The sequence below is a fragment of the Pseudophryne corroboree genome, chromosome 3, assembly GCF_028390025.1.
Source record: "Pseudophryne corroboree isolate aPseCor3 chromosome 3, aPseCor3.hap2, whole genome shotgun sequence".
Taxonomy (NCBI): Eukaryota; Metazoa; Chordata; class Amphibia; order Anura; family Myobatrachidae; genus Pseudophryne; species Pseudophryne corroboree.
This window is the reverse complement of record NC_086446.1, coordinates 234,486,484-234,510,664: the sequence shown is the minus strand read 5'-3', so window position 1 is coordinate 234,510,664 and position 24,181 is coordinate 234,486,484. Positions and strand designations below refer to the sequence as shown.

Genomic DNA, 24,181 nt, shown 5'->3' with positions numbered 1-24,181 from the left:
CACGGAATGACCCCCAATGCTGGAAAGAACGGGTGAATACTGCAGTGTCCATATGCACAAAGCAGGTATATGTATGTCATCAACTACTGTCTGTGTTATAGTGTGTAAATAATGACGAAAAAGCTTTAGCACACACTCCTGCCACAGAAAATGCAATCTGTGTAAATCTGTGTTAAGGCTTCAGCACAAATAGTTATTTGTCTTTGTTTTAAATATAGTACTTTTTTTCTTCATGTTTCCATTAACAAAATAAGAATTTACTTACCGATAATTCTATTTCTCGGAGTCCGTAGTGGATGCTGGGGTTCCTGAAAGGACCATGGGGAATAGCGGCTCCGCAGGAGACAGGGCACAAAAGTAAAGCTTTTACAGGTCAGGTGGTGTGTACTGGCTCCTCCCCCCATGACCCTCCTCCAGACTCCAGTTAGGTACTGTGCCCGGACGAGCGTACACAATAAGGGAGGATTTTGAATCCCGGGTAAGACTCATACCAGCCACACCAATCACACCGTACAACTTGTGATCTAAACCCAGTTAACAGTATGATAACAGAGGAGCCTCTGAAAGATGGCTTCCTAAACAATAACCCGAATTAGTTAACAATAACTATGTACAATTATTGCAGATAATCCGCACTTGGGATGGGCGCCCAGCATCCACTACGGACTCCGAGAAATAGAATTATCGGTAAGTAAATTCTTATTTTCTCTATCGTCCTAGTGGATGCTGGGGTTCCTGAAAGGACCATGGGGATTATACCAAAGCTCCCAAACGGGCGGGAGAGTGCGGATGACTCTGCAGCACCGAATGAGAGAACTCCAGGTCCTCCTTTGCCAGGGTATCAAATTTGTAAAAATTTACAAACGTGTTCTCCCCTGACCACGTAGCTGCTCGGCAGAGTTGTAATGCCGAGACCCCTCGGGCAGCCGCCCAAGATGAGCCCACCTTCCTTGCGGAATGGGCCTTAACAGATTTAGGCTGTGGCAGGCCTGCCACAGAATGTACAAGTTGAATTTTGTTACAAATCCAACGAGCAATCGACTGCTTAGAAGCAGGTGCACCCAACTTGTTGGGTGCATACAGTATAAACAGCGAGTCAGATTTTCTGACTCCAGCCGTCCTTTAAATGTATATTTTTTAAGGCTCTGACAACGTCCAACAACTTGGAGTCCTTCAAGTCGTCTGTAGCCGCAGGCACTACAATAGGCTGGTTCAGGTGAAACGCTGATACCACCTTAGGGAGAAAATGCGGACGCGTCCGCAGCTCTGCCCTATGTCGAATGGAAAATTAAATAAGGGCTTTTATAAAACAAAGCCGCCAGTTCAGATACTCTCCCGGCCGAAGCCAGGGCCAGTAACATAGTCACTTTCCATGTGAGATATTTCAAATCCACATTCTTTAGTGTTCAAACCAATTGGATTTGAGGAAATCTAAAACTACATTTAGATCCCACGGTGCCACCTTAGGCACCACAGGAGGCTGTATATGCAGTACTCCTTTGATAAAAATCTGGACCTCAGGGACTGAGGCCAATTCTTTTTGGAAGAATATTGATAGGGCCGAAATTTGAACCTTAATAGATCCCAATTTGAGACCCATAGACAATCCTGATTGCAGGAAATGTAGGAAAACGACCCAGTTGAAATTCCTCCATCGGAGCACTCCGCTGCTCGCACCACGCAACATATTTTCGCCAAATACGGCGATAATGCTTCGCGGTGACTTCCTTTCTTGCCTTTATCAAGGTAGGAATGACTTCTTCTGGAATGCCTTTTCCTTTTAGGATCTGGCATTCAAACGCCATGCCGTCAAACGCAGCCGCGGTAAGTCTTGAAAAAGACAAGGACCCTGCTGAAGCAGGTCCCTTCTCAGAAGTAGAGGCCACGGATCGTCCGTGACCATCTCTTGAAGTTCCGGGTACCAAGTCCTTCTTGGCCAATCCGGAGCCACTAGTCTTACTCCTCTTTGCCGTATAATCCTCAATACCTTTGGTATGAGAGGCAGAGGAGGAAACACATATACCGACTGGTACACCCAAGGTGTTACCAGCGCGTCCACAGCTATTGCCTGCGGATCTCTTGACCTGGCGCAATACCTGTCCAGTGTTTTGTTGAGGCGAGACGCCATCATGTCCACCATTGGTTTTACCCAACGGTTTAATAGCATGTGGAAAACTTCTGGATGAAGTCCCCACTCTCCCGGGTGAAGGTCGTGTCTGCTGAGGAAGTCTGCTTCCCAGTTGTCCACGCCCGGGATGAATACTGCTGACAGTGCTATCACGTGATTCTCCGCCCAGCGAAGGATCCTGGCAGCTTCTGCCATTGCCCTCCTGCTTCTTGTGCCGCCCTGTCTGTTTACATGGGCGACTGCCGTGATGTTGTCCGACTGGATCAACACCGGTCTTCCTTGAAGCAGAGGTTCCGCCTGGCTTAGAGCATTGTAGATTGCTCTTAGTTCCAGAATGCTTATGTGAAGAGACTTTTTCAGGCTCGACCACACTCCCTGGAAATTTCTTCCCTGTGTGACTGCTCCCCAGCCTCTCAGGCTGGCATCCGTGGTCACCAGGATCCAATCCTGCATGCCGAATCTGCGGCCCTCCAATAGATGAGCCTCCTGCAACCACCACAGAAGGGATACCCTTGTCCTCGGCGACAGGGTTATCCGCAGGTGCATCTGAAGATGCGACCCTGACCATTTGTCCAACAGATCCCTTTGCATGGAATCTGCCGAAAGGGATTGCTTCGTAAGAAGCTACCATTTTTTCCCAGGACTCTTGTGCATTGATGTACAGACACCTTTCCTGGTTTTAGGAGGTTCCTGACCAGGTCAGATAACTCCTTGGCTTTTTCTTCGGGAAGAAAAACCTTTTTCTGAACTGTGTCCAGAATCATCCCCAGGAACAGCAGACGAGTTGTCGGCATTAATTGGGATTTTGGAATATTCAGAATCCATCCGTGCTGCTTTAGCACCTCTTGAGATAGTGCTAAACCCATCTCTAGCTGTTCTCTGGACCTTGCCCTTATTAGGAGATCGTCCAAGTATGGGATAATTAATACGCCTTTTCTTCGAAGAAGAAATATTATCTCGGCCATTACCTTTGTAAAGACCCGAGGTGCCGTGGACAAACCAAACGGCAGCGTCTGAAACTGATAGTGACAGTTTTGTACAACGAACCTGAGGTACCCCTGGTGTGAGGGGTAATTGGAACGTGGAGATACGCATCCTTGATGTCCAAGGATACCATAAAGTCCCCTTCTTCCAGGTTCGCTATCACTGCTCTGAGTGACTCCATCTTGAACTTGAACTTCTTTATGTACAGGTTCAAGGACTTCAGATTTAGAATAGGCCTTACCGAGCCATCCGGCTTCGGTACCACAAAAAGAGTGGAATAATACCCCTTCCCTTGTTGTAGAAGAGGTACCTTGACTATCACCTGCTGAGAATACAGCTTGTGAATGGCTTCCAAAACCGTCTCCCTTTCTGAGGGGGACGTTGGTAAAGCAGACTTCAGGAAACGGCGAGGTGGCTCTGTCTCTAATTTCAACCTGTACCCCTGAGATATTATCTGCAGGATCCAGGGATTTACCTGCGAGTGAGCCCACTGCGCGCTGTAATTCTTGAGACGACCGCCTACCGCCCCCGAGTCCGCTTGCGAAGCCCCAGCGTCATGCTGAGGCTTTTGTAGAAGCCGGGGAGGGCTTCGGTTCCTGGGAAGGAGCTGCCTGTTGCTGTCTCTTCCCTCGTCCTCTGCCTCGTGGCAGATATGAATAGCCCTTTGCTCTCTTATTTTTAAAGGAACGAAAGGGCTGCGGTTGAAAGGTCGGTGCCTTTTTCTGTTGGGGAGTGACTTGAGGTAGAAAGGTGGATTTCCCGGCCGTAGCCGTGGCCACCAAATCCGATAGACCGACCCCAAATAACTCCTCTACGCATCGCCTGTCCACTGTCGTGTCCATAAAGCTCTTCTGGCCGAAATGGACATAGCACTTACCCGTGATGCCAGTGTGCAGATATCTCTCTGTGCATCACGCATATAAAGAAATGCATCCTTTATTTGTTCTAACGACAGTAAAATATTGTCCCTGTCCAGGGTATCAATATTTTCGATCAGGGACTCTGACCAAACTACCCCAGCACTGCACATCCAGGCAGTCGCAATAGCTGGTCGTAGTATAACACCTGCATGTGTGTATATACCTTTTTGGATATTTTCCATCCTCCTATCTGATGGATCTTTAAGTGCGGCCGTCTCAGGAGAGGGTAACGCCACTTGTTTTGATAAGCGTGTTAGCGCTTTGTCCACCCTAGGAGGTGTTTCCCAGCGCTCCCTAACCTCTGGCGGGAAAGGGTATAAAGCCAATAACTTCTTTGAAATTAGCAGTTTTTTATCGGGGCACCCCACGCTTCATCACACACGTCATTTAATTCTTCTGATTCGGTAAAAACTACTGGTAGTTTTTTCACACCCCACATAATACCCTGTTTAGTGGTACCTGTAGTATCAGCTAAATGTAACATCTCCTTTATTGCCAAAATCATATAACGTGTGGCCCTACTGGAAAATACGGTTGATTCGTCACCTTCACCACCGGAATCAGTGCCTGTGTCTGGGTCTGTGTCGACCGACTGAGGCAAGGGGCGTTTTACAGCCCCTGACGGTGTTTGAGGCGCCTGGACAGGCACTAATTGAGTGTCCGGCCGCCTCATGTCGGCAAACGACTGCTTAAGCGAGTTGACGCTATCCCGTAATTCCACAAATAAAGGCATCCATTCTGGTGTCGACCCCCTAGGAGGTGACATCCTCATATTTGGCAATTGCTCCGCCTCCACACCAATAACGTCCTCATACATGTCGACACACACGTACCGACACACAGCAGACACACAGGGAATGCTCTATACGAAGACAGGACCCACTAGCCCTTTGGGGAGACAGAGGGAGAGTCTGCCAGCACACACCAAAAAGCGCTATATATGACAGGGATAGCCTTATGATTAAGTGCTCCCTTATAGCTGCTTTTATATTAATATATTGCCATTTATTTTGCCCCCCCTCTCTGTTATACCCTGTTTCTGTAGTGCAGTGCAGGGGAGAGACCTGGGAGCCTTCCTGACCAGCGGAGCTGTGACAGAAAATGGCGCCGTGTGCTGAGGAGATAGGCCCCGCCCCTTTTTCGGCGGGCTCGTCTCCCGCTATTTAGTACATTTAGGCAGGGGTAAATATCTCCATATAGCCTCTGGGGCTATATGTGAGGTATTTTTAGCCTTTTTAAAGGTTTTCATTTGCCTCCCAGGGCGCCCCCCCCCCAGCGCCCTGCACCCTCAGTGACTGCCGTGTGAAGTGTGCTGAGAGGAAAATGGCGCACAGCTGCAGTGCTGTGCGCTACCTTAAGAAGACTGCAGGAGTCTTCAGCCGCCGATTCTGGACCTCTTCTTGCTTCAGCATCTGTGAGGGGGCCGGCGGCGTGGCTCCGGTGACCATCCAGGCTGTACCTGTGATCGTCCCTCTGGAGCTTCATGTCCAGTAGCCAAGAAGCCAATCCATCCTGCACGCAGGTGAGTTCACTTCTTCTCCCCTCTGTCCCTCGTTGCAGTGATCCTGTTGCCAGCAGGAATCACTGTAAAATAAAAAACCTAAGCTAAACTCTCTAAGCAGCTCTTTATGAGAGCCACCTAGAATTGCACCCTTCTCGGCCGGGCACAAAAATCTAACTGGAGTCTGGAGGAGGGTCATGGGGGGAGGAGCCAGTACACACCACCTGACCTGTAAAAGCTTTACTTTTGTGCCCTGTCTCCTGCGGAGCCGCTATTCCCCATGGTCCTTTCAGGAACCCCAGCATCCACTAGGACGATAGAGAAAAAGGGTTTATTACTTTACCGACGGTCTCTTTGTCAGCCATTATGTCACAATGAGTCTGGGTACCAGACATACAGTATATCATCGGTTATAAAATGCAGGTAGGGAACAGGATAACAATTAATCAATGTGTCAAGTGGTTGATTGCCTTCCAGAGTTGTTACTGTGGAAAGTACCCCCAACCATCCACCTTCCAGATTTACAGCTTCTCAGCAAGAACTGGGCACCTCCCAAGGTGACAATATTGTGATAACTTCACTGAGGATTTTGTAATCGCGCTGCTTTAGCCAAGTAGCGCAACTAAATGTTAAAACATTTAAGAAAGGAAGATAAGGAATCTGTCTCCTCACTTGAAGTCACATCCAATGCTGGGGTCCAGATTTATTTATACCAGCTGGATCTTTCTCCATTTCAGGGCTGGACTGGCAATCTGGCACTTCAGGAGGACCAATAGTCTAATGGATCAGTCTGGCCTAAAATCCTGTATGAGCATCTCTACTCGGTCATACGCCTCACAGAAAGATAGGGGCTGGCTGAGCAGCTCTGCCTCCTGACGCTCTGCTCACCTGCCCAGCATGCAGAGAGGTGCAAGGCCAGGCCGTCCATGATGCAAGGCACGCCCCCATGAGATGTGACCACATCCCCTTGTCGTGCACACACAGGCAGACTGGAATGCCAGAGCTGTTTTAGAGTCCCAGTTCATCCGCGCTCCACCTCATTTACATACAGTATCAGGAAGCATCTTTCAGTTTACACTAATTGAATACTGCCGGCGATAAGAAGCCCATAGGCTTCTATAGGGTATCAGCATCCAGAGATGGCGATACCCTGGGCGGCGAAAAACCAGCGGTGGGGTCTTAGTACATTTGAAAATGCGGTAAACCCCCGAAAACGGGGGCTTTACCGCATTTTTCCCATAGTACATCCCGCCCATTGAAGCCAGCTCCAGCCCAGTCAGCACGGTGCTTCATTCAAGCTCACAAAAAATTACAATCTCCAGAAAATAAAAAAGACTAATAATGGTACCTGACTGGCAGATTTTGTCTGTGTGTTTATTGTGATTTACAGGTATGTTCCCTGGGATCCTACTTGATTCATACAGAACACACAGCACTACATATGTGCAGTCCCACAGTAAATACACACTGACATCACTAATCTGAAAAAAGATTACGGAACGCATATAACAAAACAGCAAAATGAAGAAATCTGTCCTTTTTATACTGTATATTACTGAATCGGACATGTTCATTTACGCTGGTGACAGTTGCATTGTTATGGAATCAGACACCATTTCCAGTACCTCACAAGGAAGGTCTTTGTTACCTCTGTAGGTATAAAGCTGTTTCTTACAGACAAACTACTACAGATATTAGACGACTCAGACTGGGACTCACTTTTTTTTGTAAACAGCTTCTTGCGTCGCCCCATTTGCGCCATCTTGTAGCTGATGGCGTCACAGTTGCATTCATCACTGTTGGTGGTATAGTAATTGCTCATTAGATTAGGAGATTTCTTCTTGCTGTTGGGGGCTGCGGACAGACTTGCCATTCCCTTGCACTTGTGTAATCGCAGCTTTCCGGTGGGGTCCTCCACACACTGCCATTTCTAGGGAACAGTAAATATGAAATATTGGGGTGATTTCGTTATGTGATCTGCAGGATGGCCAGACTTTCCCTATAGCGGAATACCAAGGCTGGAATAATATGTACAGTACAGCCCCCACGCCACACTCTGAACGCTACCTGGTTACATCTACTAGAAATCCAGAAGTCAAGCTCCCCAAATCGTAAGGAACTCGGAGTGTTCCTCACAAAGGGATGCACTGATTGGTGTGCTGCAGAAAGTGATGTTTGTCCAACATTATTCAACTTACTATAGTCTTTGTAGTAACAATGATGCTTTATAAAATCTAGATACCAGATAGCTATACTCTAATGAGCAGTCTTACTGAAGGTCACTAGAGGACAGAAAACCAGGATAATGTCTGCACCGTTCAATATTCACAGAAACATACAGTATGTAGAAATATTCAATGAATGGGGATCGTTGAAAAATGTAAAAGATCTCAAAAAACATGTGCAATTAGCAGTATTATTAGACAAATAATTACAGAAGATACATTAATAGGTGATTTCACCTGTAAAGTGTCCTCATCTTGTAGAAGTGACTGGAGAACACCATGTGCAGTTATCCATTACATGCCTGTGTACACGTTTGTATTTACAGTATCGAATAATGACAGCTCTTCGTCTGTTTTCATATTTCCTCATTCACTGGATAGCAACCCCCTGACAGTGCATGACAGTGCCACCAGGATCCACCGCACCGCTGGATTCCAATCCAATGGTTTCCAATCATTTGTTTACCTACATTCAGAGCACGCTCCTTTCGCCCCTGCATGGGGATCTCTGACTCATTTATAAATATGGTTATCTAACAAATGTTCAGTAAAAGAAAGAAAGAATCCATTATTCTGCACAATATGACTTATTTCTCTGCAAAACTAACATGGTAGCAGCTGTTTAAAATGCAAACAGCGCATCCAAATGGTGAAATGTCAGCTTGGTATTTCCAGCTGATGTCACTCAAGCCAGCCTGCCGGTATAACTACAACACTTTCACTCTCTAAGAAGCCCTCATACCCCATCACATTCCCTAATCTAGCACATCAGGGCTTCATGATGAGGTTCTACAGAGATTTATTTCAGAAACATCAAATCCAGCTTGTCTCAGCCCTAAACAAATAGTGCCATCCTAACACATTCATTCTGTTACCACTGGGGCTTATTCTGAGTCGCAGTAACATGGCTGTAATTGCGGGCAGCTGCGGAAGCCTGAATTATTCCTTATGCTAATGCCAGATTCTATGGGGTTCACGTTGGAGTCTGTGCAAGTGGGAAGCCGCATTTCCCATTGATTTTTCTCCGGCTTGCCACAACCATCATTAGTATCGGCACTGTAAGTTCCAGCTGACTCAGAATAGGATTGACATATGCAAGAATGTGGAAAAATAAGATTTTAAACCTACCGGTAAATCTTTTTCTCGTAGTCCGTAGAGGATGCTGGGACTCCGTAAGGACCATGGGGATAGACGGGCTCCGCAGGAGACATGGGCACTTTAAGGAAGACTTTGGATCTGGGTGTGCACTAGCTCCTCCCTCTATGCCCCTCCTCCAGACCTCAGTTAGAAAACTGTGCCCAGAGGAGACGGACAGTACAAGGAAAGGTTTTTTGTTAATCCAAGGGCAAGATTCACACCAGCCACACCAATCACACCGTATAACTTGTGATATACTAACCAGTTAACAGTATGAAAACAACATAGCATCAGTCCAAGACCGATGAAAACTATAACATAACCCTTATTTAAGCAAAACTATATACAAGTCTTGCAGAAGAAGTCCGCACTTGGGACGGGCGCCCAGCATCCTCTACGGACTACGAGAAAAAGATTTACTGGTAGGTTTAAAATCTTATTTTCTCTAACGTCCTAGAGGATGCTGGGACTCCGTAAGGACTATGGGGATTATACCAAAGCTCCCAAACGGGCGGGAGAGTGCGGATGACTCTGCAGCACCGATTGAGCAAACAGGAGGTCCTCCTCAGCCAGTGTATCAAACTTATAGAACTTTGCAAAGGAGTTTGACCCCAACCAAGTAGCAGCTCGGCACAGCTGTAGTGCCGAGACCCCTCGGGCAGCCGCCCAAGATGAGCCCACCTTCCTAGTGGAATGGGCCTTAACCGATTTTGGTAACGGCAATCCTGCCGTAGAATGCGCCTGCTGAATTGTGTTACAGATCCAGCGAGCAATAGTCTGCTTTGAAGCAGAGCCGCCAACCTTGTTGGCTGCATACAGGACAAACAGTGCTTCTGTTTTTCTGATCCTAGCCGTTCTGGCCACGTCAATTTTCAAAGCCCTGACCACATCAAGGGACTCGGAATCCTCCAAGTCACGTGTAGCCACAGGCACGACAATAGGTTTGTTCATATGAAAGGATGAGACCCCCTTAGGTAGGAATTGAGGACGGGTCCGCAATTCCGCTCTATCCATATGGAAAACCAGATAGGCGCTTTTATGTGATAAAGCCGCTAATTCCGAAACTCGCCTAGCTGAAGCCAAGGTTAACAACATGACCACCTTCCAAGTGAGATATTTCAACTCCACTGTTCTAAGTGGTTCAAACCAATGTGATTTAAGGAAACTTAACACCACGTTAAGGTCCCAAGGTGCCACCGGAGGTACAAAAGGAGGCTGAATATGCAGTACTCCCTTCACAAAAGTCTGTACTTCAGGTAGAGAGGCCAATTCCTTTTGAAAGAAAATGGATAAGGCCGAAATCTGAACTTGAATGGAGCCTAATTTTAGGCCCAAATTCACTCCAGTTTGTAGGAAGTGAAGAAAACGGCCTAGATGGAATTCTTCCGTAGGAGCATTCCTGGCCTCACACCAAGAAACATATTTTCGCCATATTCGGTGATAATGTTTAGATGTCACGTCCTTCCTAGCCATTATTAGCGTAGGAATGACCTCATCCGGAATACCTTTTTCCGCTAGGATCCGGCGTTCAACCGCCATGCCGTCAAACGCAGCCGCGGTAAGTCTTGGAACAGACAGGGACCCTGTTGCAACAGGTCCTGTCTTAGAGGAAGAGGCCACGGATCTTCTGTGAGCATTTCCTGCAGATCCGGATACCAGGTCCTTCGTGGCCAATCCGAAACAATGATTATTGTTCTCACTCCTCTTTTTCTTATTATTCTCAACACCTTGGGTATGAGAGGAAGAGGAGGGAATACATAGACCGACTGGAACACCCACGGTGTCACTAGGGCGTCCACAGCTACAGCCTGAGGATCTCTTGACCTGGCGCAATACCTTTATAGCTTTTTGTTGAGACGGGACGCCATCATGTCTATTTGGGGCAGTCCCCACCGACTTGCAATCTGTGCGAAGACTTCCTGATGAAGTCCCCACTCTCACGGATGCAGGCCGTGTCTGCTGAGGAAGTCTGCTTCCCAGTTGTCCACTCCCGGAATGAACACTGCTGACAGTGCGCTTACATGATTCTCCGCCCAGCGAAGAATTCTGGTGGCTTCCGCCATCGCCACTCAGCTCCTTGTGCCGCCCTGGCGGTTTACATGAGCTACTGCGGTGACGTTGTCTGACTGGATCAGAACTGATCGGTCGCGAAGTAAGATCTCCGCTTGACGTAGGGCGTTGTATATGGCCCTTAGTTCCAGGATGTTGATGTGAAGACAAGTCTCTTGACTTGACCAAAGGCCTTAGAAATTTCTTCCCTGTGTGACTGTTCCCCAACCTCGGAGGCTCGCGTCCGTGGTCACCAGGATCCGATCCTGAATGCCGAACCTGCGGCCCTCTAGAAGGTGAGCACACTGCAGCCACCACAGGAGAGATACCCTGACCCTGGGGGACAGGGTGATCCGCTGATGCATTTGCAGATGTGACCCGGACCATTTGTCCAATAGGTCCCATTGGAAAGTCCTTGCATGGAACCTGCCGAAGGGAATGGCTTCGTACGTCGCCACCAATTTTCCCAGGACTTGAGTGCAATGATGCACTGACACTTGTTTTGGCTTCAACAGGTTCTTGACTAGAGTCATGAGTTCCTGAGCTTTTTCTATCGGTAGAAAAACCCTTTTCTGGTCTGTATCCAGAATCATGCCCAAGAAGGTCAGACGAGTCGTAGGAACCAACTGTGACTTCGGGATATTGAAAATCCAGCCGTGTTTCTGTAACACCTTCAGTGAAAGTGACACGCTGTTCAACAACTGCTCTTTTGATCTCGCCCTTATTAGGAGATCGTCCAAGTATGGGATAATTGTGACTCCTTGCTTGCGTAGGAGCACCATCATTTCCGCCAATTACCCTAAAATTGGTAATGACAATACTGTACCGTAATTCTCAGGTACGCCTGATGGGGTGGATAAATGGGAACATGAAGGTATGCAGCCTTTATGCGTAGATACACCATAAAATCCCCCCCCCCTCCAGGCTGGCGATGATCGCTCTGAGCGATTCCACCTTGAATTTGAACCTTTTCAAGTATAGGTTCAGAGATTTTAATTTTAAATTAGGTCTGACCGAACCGTCCGGTTTCGGGACTACAGCCAAGGTTGAGTAATATCCCCTTCCTTGTTGAAGGAGGGGAACCTTGAGCACCACCTGTTGGAGATACAATGTGTGAATTGTATTTAATATTATCTCCCTTTCTGGGGGAGAAGCCGGTAGGGCCGATAAGGAAAACCGGCGAGGAGGCACCTGTGAGGGAACTCAGATGTGGCTGAAGAGTCGAAGACGTGCTCCCACTGGGGCGGACTCCCTTAGCGGAGCCCCAGCGTCATGCGGTGGATTTAGTAGAGGCCGGGGAGGACTTCTGTTCCTGGGAACTAGCTGTGCCCTGCGCCCTTACCTCTTGTAAGAAAGTACGCTCCTCGTACTTTCTTGTTTTTCTGCGACCAAAAGTACTGCATTTGATAATGTTGTGCTTTCTTAGGCTGGGAGGGAATATAAGGCAAAAGATCAGATTTACCAGCTATAGCTGTGGAGACCAGGTCAGAGAGCCCTTCTCCACCCAATTCCTCACCCTTGTAAGGTAAAACCTCCATATGCCTCTTTTAGTTGGCATCACCTGTCCATTGCATGTTCCACAGGACATGTCTAGCAGAAATCGACATAGCGTTGACTCTAGAACCCAGTAGACCAATGTCTCTTTGAGCATGTCTTATATATAAGACAGCATCTTTTATATATCCTAGGGTCAATAACATGGTATCCTTATCTAGGGTTTCAATCTCCGCTGATAAGGTATCTGTCCACGCTGCTACAGCGCTATAAACCCCTGCCGACACAATCGCCGGTCTGAGTAGTGTACCAGAATGTGTGTAAATGGACTTCAAAGTACTTTTATGCATGCTATCTGCAGGATCCCTGAGGGTAGCTGTATCTTGGTATGTCAGCGCTACCTTTTGGGTAAACGTGTCAATGCCTTGTCCACCTTAGGGGAGGATTCTTATCGTATCCTGGCCCTAGCAGGTAAAGGATACGCCATGAGAATTCTTTTGGGAAACTGCAGTTTCTTGTCTGGAGATTCCCGCTCTTTTTCACACAATTCATTTGGTTCATGAGAGGGGGGAAATGTTATCTCAGCTTTCTTCCCCTTAAACATGTGTACCCTCATGTCAGGGACAGATGGGTCATCACTGATATGCAAAACATCTTTTATTACAATAATCATATATTGAATACTTTTCTGCCAGTTTTGGCTGTAACTTTGCATCATCGTAGTCGACACTTGAGTCAGACTCCGTGTCGGTATCAGTGTCTATTATTTTGGATAGTGGGCGTTTTGAGAGTCTGAAGGTCCCTGCGACATAGGGACAGACATGGGTAGATTCCCTGTCTGTTCTCTAATCTTTTGTGCAATAAATTTACCTCAGCACTTAATTCCACATATCCAGTCAGGTGTCGGCGTTGTCGACGGAGACACCACACACACACATTTGCTCCATCTCCTCCTTAGAAGAGCCTTTTACCTCACACATGTCGACACACACGTACCGACACACCACACACTCAGGGAATCCTCTTATCTGAAGACAGTTCCCCCACAAGGCCCTTTGGAGAGACAGAGAGAGAGTATGCCAGCACACACCCAGCGCTAATACCCCAGGAAAAACACACAATGTGTTTACCCAGTAGCGCTGTAATAATATTATTTGCTGCCAATTATGTGCCCCCCCCCCCCTCTTCTCTGAAACCCCCTTTCACCGTGGATAAGCAGAGGAGAGTCCGGGGAGCTTCCTCTCAGCTGTGCTGTGGAGAAAATGGCGCTGGTGAGTGCTGAGGGAGAAGCCCCGCCCCCTCGGCGGCGGGCTTCTGTCCCGCTTAAATATAATAAAAACTGGCGGGGGCTCTTTATATATACAGTGCCTAGCTGTATATATATTTCTTTTGCCAGAAATGAGGTTTATATTGCTGCCCAGGGCGCCCCCCCCTGCGCCCTGCACCCTTACAGTGACTGCCGTGTGTGAGGTGTGTGGGAGCAATGGCGCACAGCTGCACTGCTGTGCGTTACCTCAGTGAAGATCATGAAGTCTTCTGCCGCCTCTGAAGTCTTCTTTTTCTTCTCATACTCACCCAGCTTCTATCTTCCGGCTCTGTGAGGAGGACAGCGGCGCGGCTCCGGGACGAACTCCAGGGTGAGACCTGTGTTCTGACTCCCTCTGGAGCTAATGGTGTCCAGTAGCCTAAGAAGCAGAGCCTTGAAACTCACAGAAGTAGGTCTGCTTCTCTCCCCTCAGTCCCTCGATGCAGGGAGTCTGTTGCCAGCAGGCTCCCTAAAAATAAAAAACCTAACAAATATACTTTCTGTCAGGAAGCTCAGGAGAGCTCCCTGAAGTGCACCCATCTCCTCTGGGCACAGTATCAAACTGAGGTCTGTAGGAGGGGCATAGAGGGAGGAGCCAGTGCACACCCAGATCCAAAGTCTTTCTTAAAGTGCCTATGTCTCCTGCGGAGCCCGTCTATCCCCATGGTCCTTACGGAGTCCCAGCATCCTCTAGGACGTTAGAGAAATTCACAGCTGCAGATGCGCTGTATGCAAAAACTCGCCCTTTGCGTCCATGATAAGAGATCACTTGGAATCAACCCCCATGTGGGAATGTAATGCTAAACAGGATTTAGTTGCAGGATATGTGTAAGCTGATGTATTGATGGAGAGTATAACCATCAAAATAGCAACTAATGAACGGAACAAAATGCTGCATTTTATGCATCTCATGTCTCATGTTCTGCAACTATTAAACTACCGAAAATATTTCAGTTACAGTATGGATGGAGAGACAGACATGTCCGCTTAAAACCCATTCAGTAATGTACATGACTCGCAAATGAAGCACAAATATGGTGCAGGGATAAGAATGGAGACTGATTTATTTGATGGAGAAAGTGGAGATGCAGAACTCCTTGTGGTAAATGCAGCTAGTTTAAAATATGTATTATGTACAAAAATAAAAAAATGATATTTGCAAGTCACTTACAGTATTTGTAATATGAGCAAGCTAAAAGCTTAGCTGCAGAGCCTGGCAGCCCATTAAGAGAGGAATATTTTGTTGGCATATCATATCACACCCGACCTGGTGGTGCTCTCTGTACTTACCTGACCGAGCTGCTCACAAGCAGTCTGATACTCTGCACGCTGACACAAGTCTTTCACACGCTGATACTTGGGCAGAAAATTTTCTTCCTGCGCATCCACCTTTTCAGGCTCCCTCTTATGCAGCAGTTTGCTGCAGAATGGAAACCAGACATATTTCAAAAACAGTGAAATAAGCACAGCTAGGAATTAAGCGATGGAGGAATTCCCACTTAACTGGGGAATCTGAGCATTTATTAGGAGTTGGTATGACAAGCAGAGAAAAGAGTGTAGAAGTCGACCAGTAGAGAGGTTGCCCATGGCAACCAATAAGCTTCTACATATAATTCTCTAGTATGTACTTTATAAATGTTACCTCAAAGCTGATTGGTTACAATGGCCAACTTTTCCACTGGTCCACTTCTCCACTTTTTTCAATGCTTTACAACACCCCCTCAGGAAGCTGCTAAATGGTCAGTTCACCTCACAGAACCTTCTGTCAAGATTTCTTCAACATTATACACTGACTTATTGTTCTTGACTTCGCTTTGCTGTGATTGTATATCATCTGGGTAGAGATGTTAACTTCCATTACTACTGAATTCAGTACAAAACTTCCGGGGGGTTTACTGCTACAGCCAATGCTTAGAGCAGCACTGTGGTAGCCGCGGACCACAAAGAACACCACAAGGAACATGGTAATACAGAGGAGACCATGGCAGCAGATTAAGTGGGGGGGGACGAGGTGGAACTAAGTTCCATCACCTGTAATGGTAGGGGGAACTAGTTCCACCTCCTCCAATGCCCTGCACAGGAATTCCAAAAGAAAAGCCCGCCCCATCACCTACGTTAATCGATGCAGGCGGCGATAATGTTACTGATAAGCTGCAACCACATCCCCCTTCCTCAGGTCCTGGTGGATCCATGGCCTTCCTCCATCTACAGCCCACCCCTCCTAGTACTCACTCATGCTGTTTCTGTTGGAAAACATTCATCCCCCTCTTAGGTCCCAGCACTACTGTGGGCATTATGTGTAAGGGGCACTACTACTGTGGGAATTCTGTATATAAGTGCCACTACTACTGTGCATTTTGTGTATAAGCGGCACTACTGTGGTCATTATGTGTAAAGGGCACTACAACTGTGGGCATTATGTATAAGGGGCACTACTGTTATGGGAATTGTGTATAAGGGACACTACTGTGAGCATTGTAAATACTGGGCACTACTGTGTGGCATAACGTATATAAAGGGTACTGTTGTGTAACACAACATGAATAAAGGTTATTACTGAGTGATGTAACCATAATAAGGGGCATTACTATGTGGTGTAATATGAATCAGGGGCACTACATGCGGTGTAATGTGAATAAGATGCTACTGTGTGGTGTAATTTGAATTGGGGGTACTATTGTATGACCACTCTGCTTCTTTGTGAGATCAACGTCCTTTTAAGAAGTATGGGAAATAGGGCACTAATTTATAGTTTGCAGCGGGGGGGGCCGAAAACACCAGCACTGGCCCTGGCTCTGCTTAATGTGCAGGGGGAGGGGTTGGTAGGTGGCGGAGCAAATCAGTTCCAACAAATCTACAGGACCACTTTAAGCCCTGGTTATTATGATTAATAGTTTAAAATCATACTGACATTTTATATAAACGCAACCACAAGCTGCAGCTGTGGACACATTACTGTATGCTCAATACACTTTTTCCCAGTCACCTATAGAAAAGTACATTCTCCACTGAAGGCACAACAGACAGCATAGAGGAAAATAATGCTCACCCTCGTTCCACCAGAAATGAATCTCTCCAAACTTTGACTTTTTTTTGAACATGAAACCTTGTCGAAGAAAGAAAAATATTTACAGGTCAAAATGGCCAAATTACAGTATAATAAATCATGTATAAAGCTGCCCATACACCTAAAGATTTATTGTCCAATCTGACTGGTTTGAATGAATCCTAGTAATATATGGGAGCAAATGACAATTGACTATTTGCTCCCAAACACTGGAAAAATAGACAAAAATTATCAATCAGACAAACTGGTTAAATCCATGTGCTCCCATATGTTATCAGATTTTCATTCCAACCAGCCAGATCGGACAATAAATCTTTAGGTGTATGGCCAGCTTTAAATAAGTTTCTAGCCAGGAGTTACTTATTGCTCATTGCAACTAGATGGTGCCCCACGGAGCAATTAAACGGTTGCTCCATTTAGGTGCGCTGTGCCGCGGGGAGACACATTTCAGCTCGCAGTCCCTGTGCTGGTGAGCTGAAATGTGCGAAAAGTGACCCATCTGCACACCCAAATGGCCCTTTTTGCGACCACGCTCATTAGTTTAGTCAGGGTTAGCTGCTTTACGTGGCTAAATCCGACACTAATGGGCAGATCATCGCAATAAACAATATACTATCGCCCCTGTGATCTCCCATCACTTTAGATGGGAGATCGCACAGCGATATCAATTGAATCCCCCCCCCCTTCCCCCCTCTAAGTTTACTGAGCATGTGCAAGGGTTCTCCTGAATTACAGGAAAAGTAATGGAGTATTCACGTCTGTTTACATAAACGTTTCAAAATTGCTAATATACTGTATCTTTAACATATAATCCATATTTAAAAAATTGTTATGAAAACTGTAGTGAATATGCCATTAGTATTATCATTTATACTTTTCATTAATGTATAGTGCTTATTACTTCACTTTTATTGATTATGCGGAAATAAGAAAAATAAGAATTTACTCACCGGTAATTCTATTTCTCGTAATCCGTAGTGGATGCTGGGTACTCCGTAAGGACCATGGGGAATAGACGGGCTCCGCAGGAGACTGGGCACTCTAAAAGAAAGATTAGGTACTATCTGGTGTGCACTGGCTCCTCCCTCTATGCCCCTCCTCCAGACCTCAGTTAGGGAAACTGTGCCCAGAAGAGCTGACACTACAAGGAAAGGATTTGGAATCCAGGGTAAGACTCATACCAGCCACACCAATCACACCGTACAACTCGTGATAACTATACCCAGTTAACAGTATGAATAACAACTGAGCCTCACTGAACAGATGGCTCATAACAATAACCCTTTAGTTAAGCAATAACTATATACAAGTATTGCAGAAAATCCGCACTTGGGACGGGCTCCCAGCATCCACTACGGACTACGAGAAATAGAATTACCGGTGAGTAAATTCTTATTTTCTCTGACGTCCTAGTGGATGCTGGGTACTCAGTAAGGACCATGGGGATTATACCAAAGCTCCCAAACGGGCGGGAGAGTGCGGATGACTCTGCAGCACCGCATGAGCAAACTCAAAGTCCTCCTCAGCCAGGGTATCAAACTTGTAGAATATTGCAAACGTGTTTGACCCCGACCAGGTAGCAGCTCGGCAAAGTTGTAATGCCGAGACCCCTTGGGCAGCCGCCCAAGAAGAGCCCCCTTCCTCGTGGAATGGGCTTTTACTGATTTAGGATGCGGCAGTCCAGCCGCAGAATGTGCAAGTTGAATCGTGCTACAGATCCAGCGAGCAATAGTCTGCTTAGAAGCAGGAGCACCCAGCTTGTTGGGTGCATGCAGGATAAACAGCGAGTCAGTATTTCTGACTCTAGCCGTCCTGGAACATAGATTTTCAGGGCCCGGACTACATGCAGCAACTTGGAGGCCTCCAAGTCCTGAGTAGCCGCAGGCACCACAATAGGTTGGTTCAAATGAAACGCTGATACCACCTTAGGGAGAAATTGGGGACGAATCCTCAATTCTGCCCTGTCCCTATGGAAGATCAGATAAGGGCTTTCACATGACAAAGCCGCCAATTCTGACACACGCCTAGCCGAAGCCAAGGCCAAATATATATATATGACCACTTTCCACGTGAGATACTTCAACTCCACGTTCTGAAGTGGCTCAAAACAATGTGATTTTAGGAAATCCAACACTACGTTGAGATCCCAAGGTGCCACTGGAGGCACAAAAGGGGGCTGAATATGCAGCACTCCCTTAACAACGCCTGAACTTCAGGCAGCGTCTTTCCTAGCCTTTAACAGCGTAGGAATTACTTCATCTGGACCGCCCTTTTCCGTTAGGATCCGGCGTTCAACCGCCAAGCCTTCAAACGCAGCCGCGGTAAGTCTTGGAACAGACAGGGCCCCTGCAGTAACAGGTCCTGTCTGAGAGACAGAGGCCATGGGTCCTCCGAGATCATTTCTTGTAGTTCTGGGTACCAAGTTCTTCTTGGCCAATCCGGAACTACGAGTATAGTTCTTACTCCTCTCTTACTTACTATCCTCAGTACCTTGGGTATGAGAGGAAGAGGAGGGAACACATAAACCGACTGGTACACCCACGGTGTCACTAGTGCATCCACAGCTATCGCCTGAGGGTCTCGTGATCTGGCGCAATACTTTTTTGGCTCTTTGTTGAGGCGGGACGCCATCATGTCCACCTGTGGCCGTTCCCAATGGTTCACAATCTGCGTGAAGACTTCTGGATGAAGTCCCCACTCTCCCGGGTGGAGGTCGTGCCTGCTGAGGAAGTCTGCTTCCTAGTTTTCCACACCCGGAATGAACACTGCTGACAGTGTTAGCACGTGATACTCCGCCCATCGGAGAATCCTTGTGGCTTCTGCCAACGCCATCCTGCTTCTCGTGCCGCTTTGTCGGTTTACATGGGCGACAGCCGTGATGTTGTCTGACTGAATCAGCACCGGCTGGTTTTGAAGCAGGGGTTCTGCTTGCCTTAGAGCATTGTAAATGGCCCTTAGGTCCAGAATATTTATGTGTAGGGAAGTCTCCTGATTTGACCATTGTCCTTGGAAGTTTCTTCCCTGAGTGACTGCTCCCCAACCTCGGAGGCTTGCATCCGTGGTCACCAGGACCCAGTCCTGAATGCCGAATCTGCGGCCCTCGAGAAGATGAGCACTCTGCAGCCACCACAGCAGAGACACCCTGGGCCTCGGGGACAGGGTGATCAGCCGATGCATCTGAAGATGCGATCCTCACTTGTCTAACAGGTCCCACTGAAAGTTCCTTGCATGGAACCTGCCGAAGGGAATTGCTTCGTAAGAAGCTACCATCTTTTCCAGGACTCGCGTGCAATGATGCACCGACACCTGTTTTGGTTTCAGGAGGTCTTTGACCAGAGATGACAACTCCTTGGCCTTCTCCTCCGGGAGAAACACCTTCTTCTGTTCTGTGTCTAGAAACATGCCCAATATCAGCAGACGCGTCGTAGGAACCAGCTGCGACTTTGGGATATTCAGAATTCAGCCGTGCTGTTGTAGCACTTCCTGAGATAGTACTACTCCGATCAACGACTGCTCCTTGGATCTCGCCTTTATAAGGAGATTGTCCAAGTACGGGATAATTATAACTCCCTTCTTTCGAAGGAGTATCATCATTTTGGCCATTACCTTGGAACACACCCTCGGTGCCGTGGACAGACCAAATGGCAACGTCTGGAATTGGTAATGGCAGTTCTGTACCACAAAACGGAGGTACACCTGGTGAGGTGGGTAAATGGGGACATGTAGGTAAGCATCCTTGATGTCCAGAGATACCATGTAATCCCCCTCTTCCAGGCTTGCAATAACCGCCCTGAGCGATTCCATTTTGAACTTGAACTTCCTTATATAAGTGTTCAAGGATTTAAAATTTAGAATGGGTCTCACCGAACCGTCTGGTTTCGGTACCACAAACATTGTGGAATAGTAACCCCGTCCCTTTTGAAGGAGGGGAACTTTTATTATCACCTGCTGGAGGTACAGCTTGTGAATTGTCGCCAGTACTACCTCCCTGTCCTGGGGAGTAGCTGGCAAGGCTGATTTGAGGTAACGGCGAGGGGGAGACGTCTCGAATTCCAGCTTGTATCCCTGAGATACCACTTGTAGAACCCAGAGATCCACCTGTGAGCGAACCCACTGGTCGCTGAAGTTCCGGAGACGGGCCCCCACCGCACCTGGCTCCACGTGTGTAGCCCCAGCGTCATGCGGTGGACTTAGTGGAAGCAGGGGAGGATTTTTGTTCTTGGGAACTGGCTGTATGGTGCAGCTTTTTCCCTCTACCCCTGCCTCTGGGCAGAAAGGACGCGCCTCTAACCCGCTTGCCTTTCTGAGGCCGAAAGGACTGTACTTGATAATACGGTGCTTTCTTAGGCTGTTAGGGAACCTGAGGTAAAAAAGTCGACTTCCCAGCTGTTGCTGTGGATACGAGGTCCGAAAGCCCGTCCCCAAACAATTCCTCACCCTTATAAGGCAAAATTTCCATGTGCCTTTTAGAATCAGCATCACCCGTCCACTGCCGAGTCCATAATACTCTCCTGGCAGAAATGGACATCGCATTAATTCTAGATGCCAGCCGGCAAATGTCCCTCTGTGCATCTCTCATATATAAGACTACGTCTTTAATATGCTCTATGGTTAGCAATATAGTGTCCCTGTCAAGGGAATCAATGTTATCAGACAGGGAATCAGACCACGCTGCTGCAGCACTGCACATCCATGCTGAAGCAATAGCAGGTCTCAGTATAGTACCTAAGTGTGTATACACAGACTTCAGGATAGCCTCCTGCTTTCTATCTGCAGGCTCCTTTAAGGCGGCCGTATCCTGAGACGGCAGTGCCACCTTTTTTGATAAGCGTGTGAGCGCTTTGTCCACCTTAGGGGATGTCTCCCAGCGTAACCTATCCGTTGGCGGGAAAGGGTACGCCATTAGTAACCGCTTAGAAATTACTAGTTTCTTATCTGGGGAACCCCACGCTTCTTCACACAATTCGTTTAACTCATCAGATGGGGGAAAAGTCACTGGCTGCTTTTTCTCCCCAAACATAATACCCTTTTTTTGTGGTAACCGGGTTAATGTCAGAAATGTGCAACACATTTTTCATTGCCGTAATCATACATCGGATGGCCCTAGTGGATTGTATATTTGTCTCATCCTCGTCGACACTGGAGTCAGACTCCGTGTCGACATCTGTGTCAGCCATCTGAGGTAGCGGGCGTTTTTGAGCCCCTGACGGCCTCTGAGATGCCTGGGCAGGCGCGGGCTGAGATGCCGGCTGTCCCAAAGCTGCGTCATCGAACCTTTTATGTAAGGAGTTGACACTGTCGGTTAATACCTTCCACATATCCATCCACTCAGGTGTCGGCCCCGCAGGGGGCGACATCACACTTTTCGGCACCTGCTCCGCCTCCACGCAAGCGTCCTCATCAAACATGTCGACACAGCCGTACCGACACACCGCACACACACACACACAGGGAATGCTCTGACTGAGGACAGGACCCCACAAAGTCCTTTGGGGAGACAGAGAGAGAGTATGCCAGCACACACCACAGCGCTATATAAACAGGGATTTACACTAACAAAAGTGATTTTTCCCTATAGCTGCTTAATATACTCAGTTTGCGCCTAAATTTAGTGCCCCCCCCTCTCTTTTTTACCCTTTGAGCCTGGAAACTGCAGGGGAGAGCCTGGGGAGCTGTCTTCCAGCGGAGCTGTGAAGAGAAAATGGCGCCGGTGTGCTGAGGGAGATAGCCCCGCCCCCTTCTCGGCGGACTTCTCCCGATTTTTTATATACTTTTATGGCGTGGGATTATGCACATATACAGTTTATTAGACTGTATTATGTGCTTTTTGCCATGTAAGGTACTCTAATTGCTGCCCAGGGCGCCGTCCCCCCCCCCCCCCACCCAGCGCCCTGCACCCATCAGTGACCGGAGTGTGTGGTGTGCATAGGGAGCAATGGCGCACAGCTGCAGTGCTGTGCGCTACCTTAATGAAGACCGAAGTCTTCAGCCGCCGATTTCCTCCGGTTTCTTCCGTCTTCTGGCTCTGCAAGGGGGACGGCGGCGCGGCTCCGGGAACGGACGATCGAGGTCGGGCCCTGTGTTCGATTCCTCTGGAGCTAATGGTGTCCAGTAGCCTAGAAGCACAAGCTAGCTGCAAGCAGGTAGGTTTGCTTCTCTCCCCTAAGTCCCACGTAGCAGTGAGTCTGTTGCCAGCAGATCTCACTGAAAATAAAAAAACTAACAAATACTTTCTTTTCTAGAAGCTCAGGAGAGCCCCTAGTGTGCAACCAGCTCGGGCCGGGCACAGATTCTAACTGAGGTCTGGAGGAGGGGCATAGAGGGAGGAGCCAGTGCACACCAGATAGTACCTAATCTTTCTTTTAGAGTGCCCAGTCTCCTGCGGAGCTCGTCTATTCCCCATGGTCCTTACGGAGTACCCAGCATCCACTAGGACGTCAGAGAAATAAGATTTTAAACCTACCGGTAAATCTATTTCTCCTAGTCCGTAGAGGATGCTGGGGACTCCGTAAGGACCATGGGGTATAGACGGGCTCCGCAGGAGATAGGGCACCTAAAAGAACTTTGACTATGGGTGTGCACTGGCTCCTCCCTCTATGCCCCTCCTCCAGACCTCAGTTAGAGAACTGTGCCCAGAGGAGATGGACACTACAAGGCAGGATTTGGAAATCCAAGGGCAAGATTCATACCAGCCCACACCAATCATACCATGTAACCTGGATCATACATAACCAGTTAACCGTATGAACAAAAAACAGCAACGGTCCAAGACCGATTCCAACTGTAACATAACCCTTATGTAATCAACAACTATATACAAGTCTTGCAGAGTTTCCGCACTGGGACGGGCGCCCAGCATCCTCTACGGACTAGGAGAAATAGATTTACCAGTAGGTTTAAAATCTTATTTTCTCTTACGTCCTAGAGGATGCTGGGGACTCCGTAAGGACCATGGGGTTTATACCAAAGCATCCAATCAGGCGGGAGAGTGCGTATGACTCTGCAGCACCGACTGAGCAAACGCTAGGTCCTCATCAGCCAGGGTATCAAACTTGTAGAATTTAGCAAAAGTGTTTGACCCCGACCAAGTCGCCGCTCGGCAAAGTTGTAATGCCGAGACGCCTCGGGCAGCCGCCCAAGAAGAGCCCACCTTTCTAGTGGAATGGGCCTTAACCGAATTTGGTACCGGCAATCCAACCGTAGAGTGAGCCTGCTGAATCGTATTACAGATCCAGCGAGCAATAGTCTGCTTCGAAGCAGGTGCGCCAATCTTATTGGCCGCATACAGGACAAACAGGGCCTCTGTTTTCCTAATTCTAGCCGTCCTGGCTACATAAATCTTTAAGGCCCTGACTACGTCCAGGGATCTG

General features: G+C 47.7%; 1 protein-coding gene across 9 annotated transcripts in view; it reads right to left on the bottom strand.

Annotated features, from left to right (window-relative positions):
- Positions 1 to 24,181, bottom strand: part of SULF2 (sulfatase 2) — a 663,681-nt gene that overhangs the window by 43,952 nt on the left and 595,548 nt on the right. For all 9 annotated transcript variants that reach the window (XM_063958903.1, XM_063958897.1, XM_063958899.1 and 6 more), the window contains 3 exons: positions 16,794 to 16,850; positions 15,035 to 15,164; positions 7,253 to 7,463 (listed from right to left, as the gene is read on the bottom strand). In XM_063958903.1, the coding sequence (XP_063814973.1) occupies positions 7,253 to 7,463; positions 15,035 to 15,164; positions 16,794 to 16,850 (398 nt within the window). The remainder of the gene's footprint in view (positions 1 to 7,252; positions 7,464 to 15,034; positions 15,165 to 16,793; positions 16,851 to 24,181) is intronic.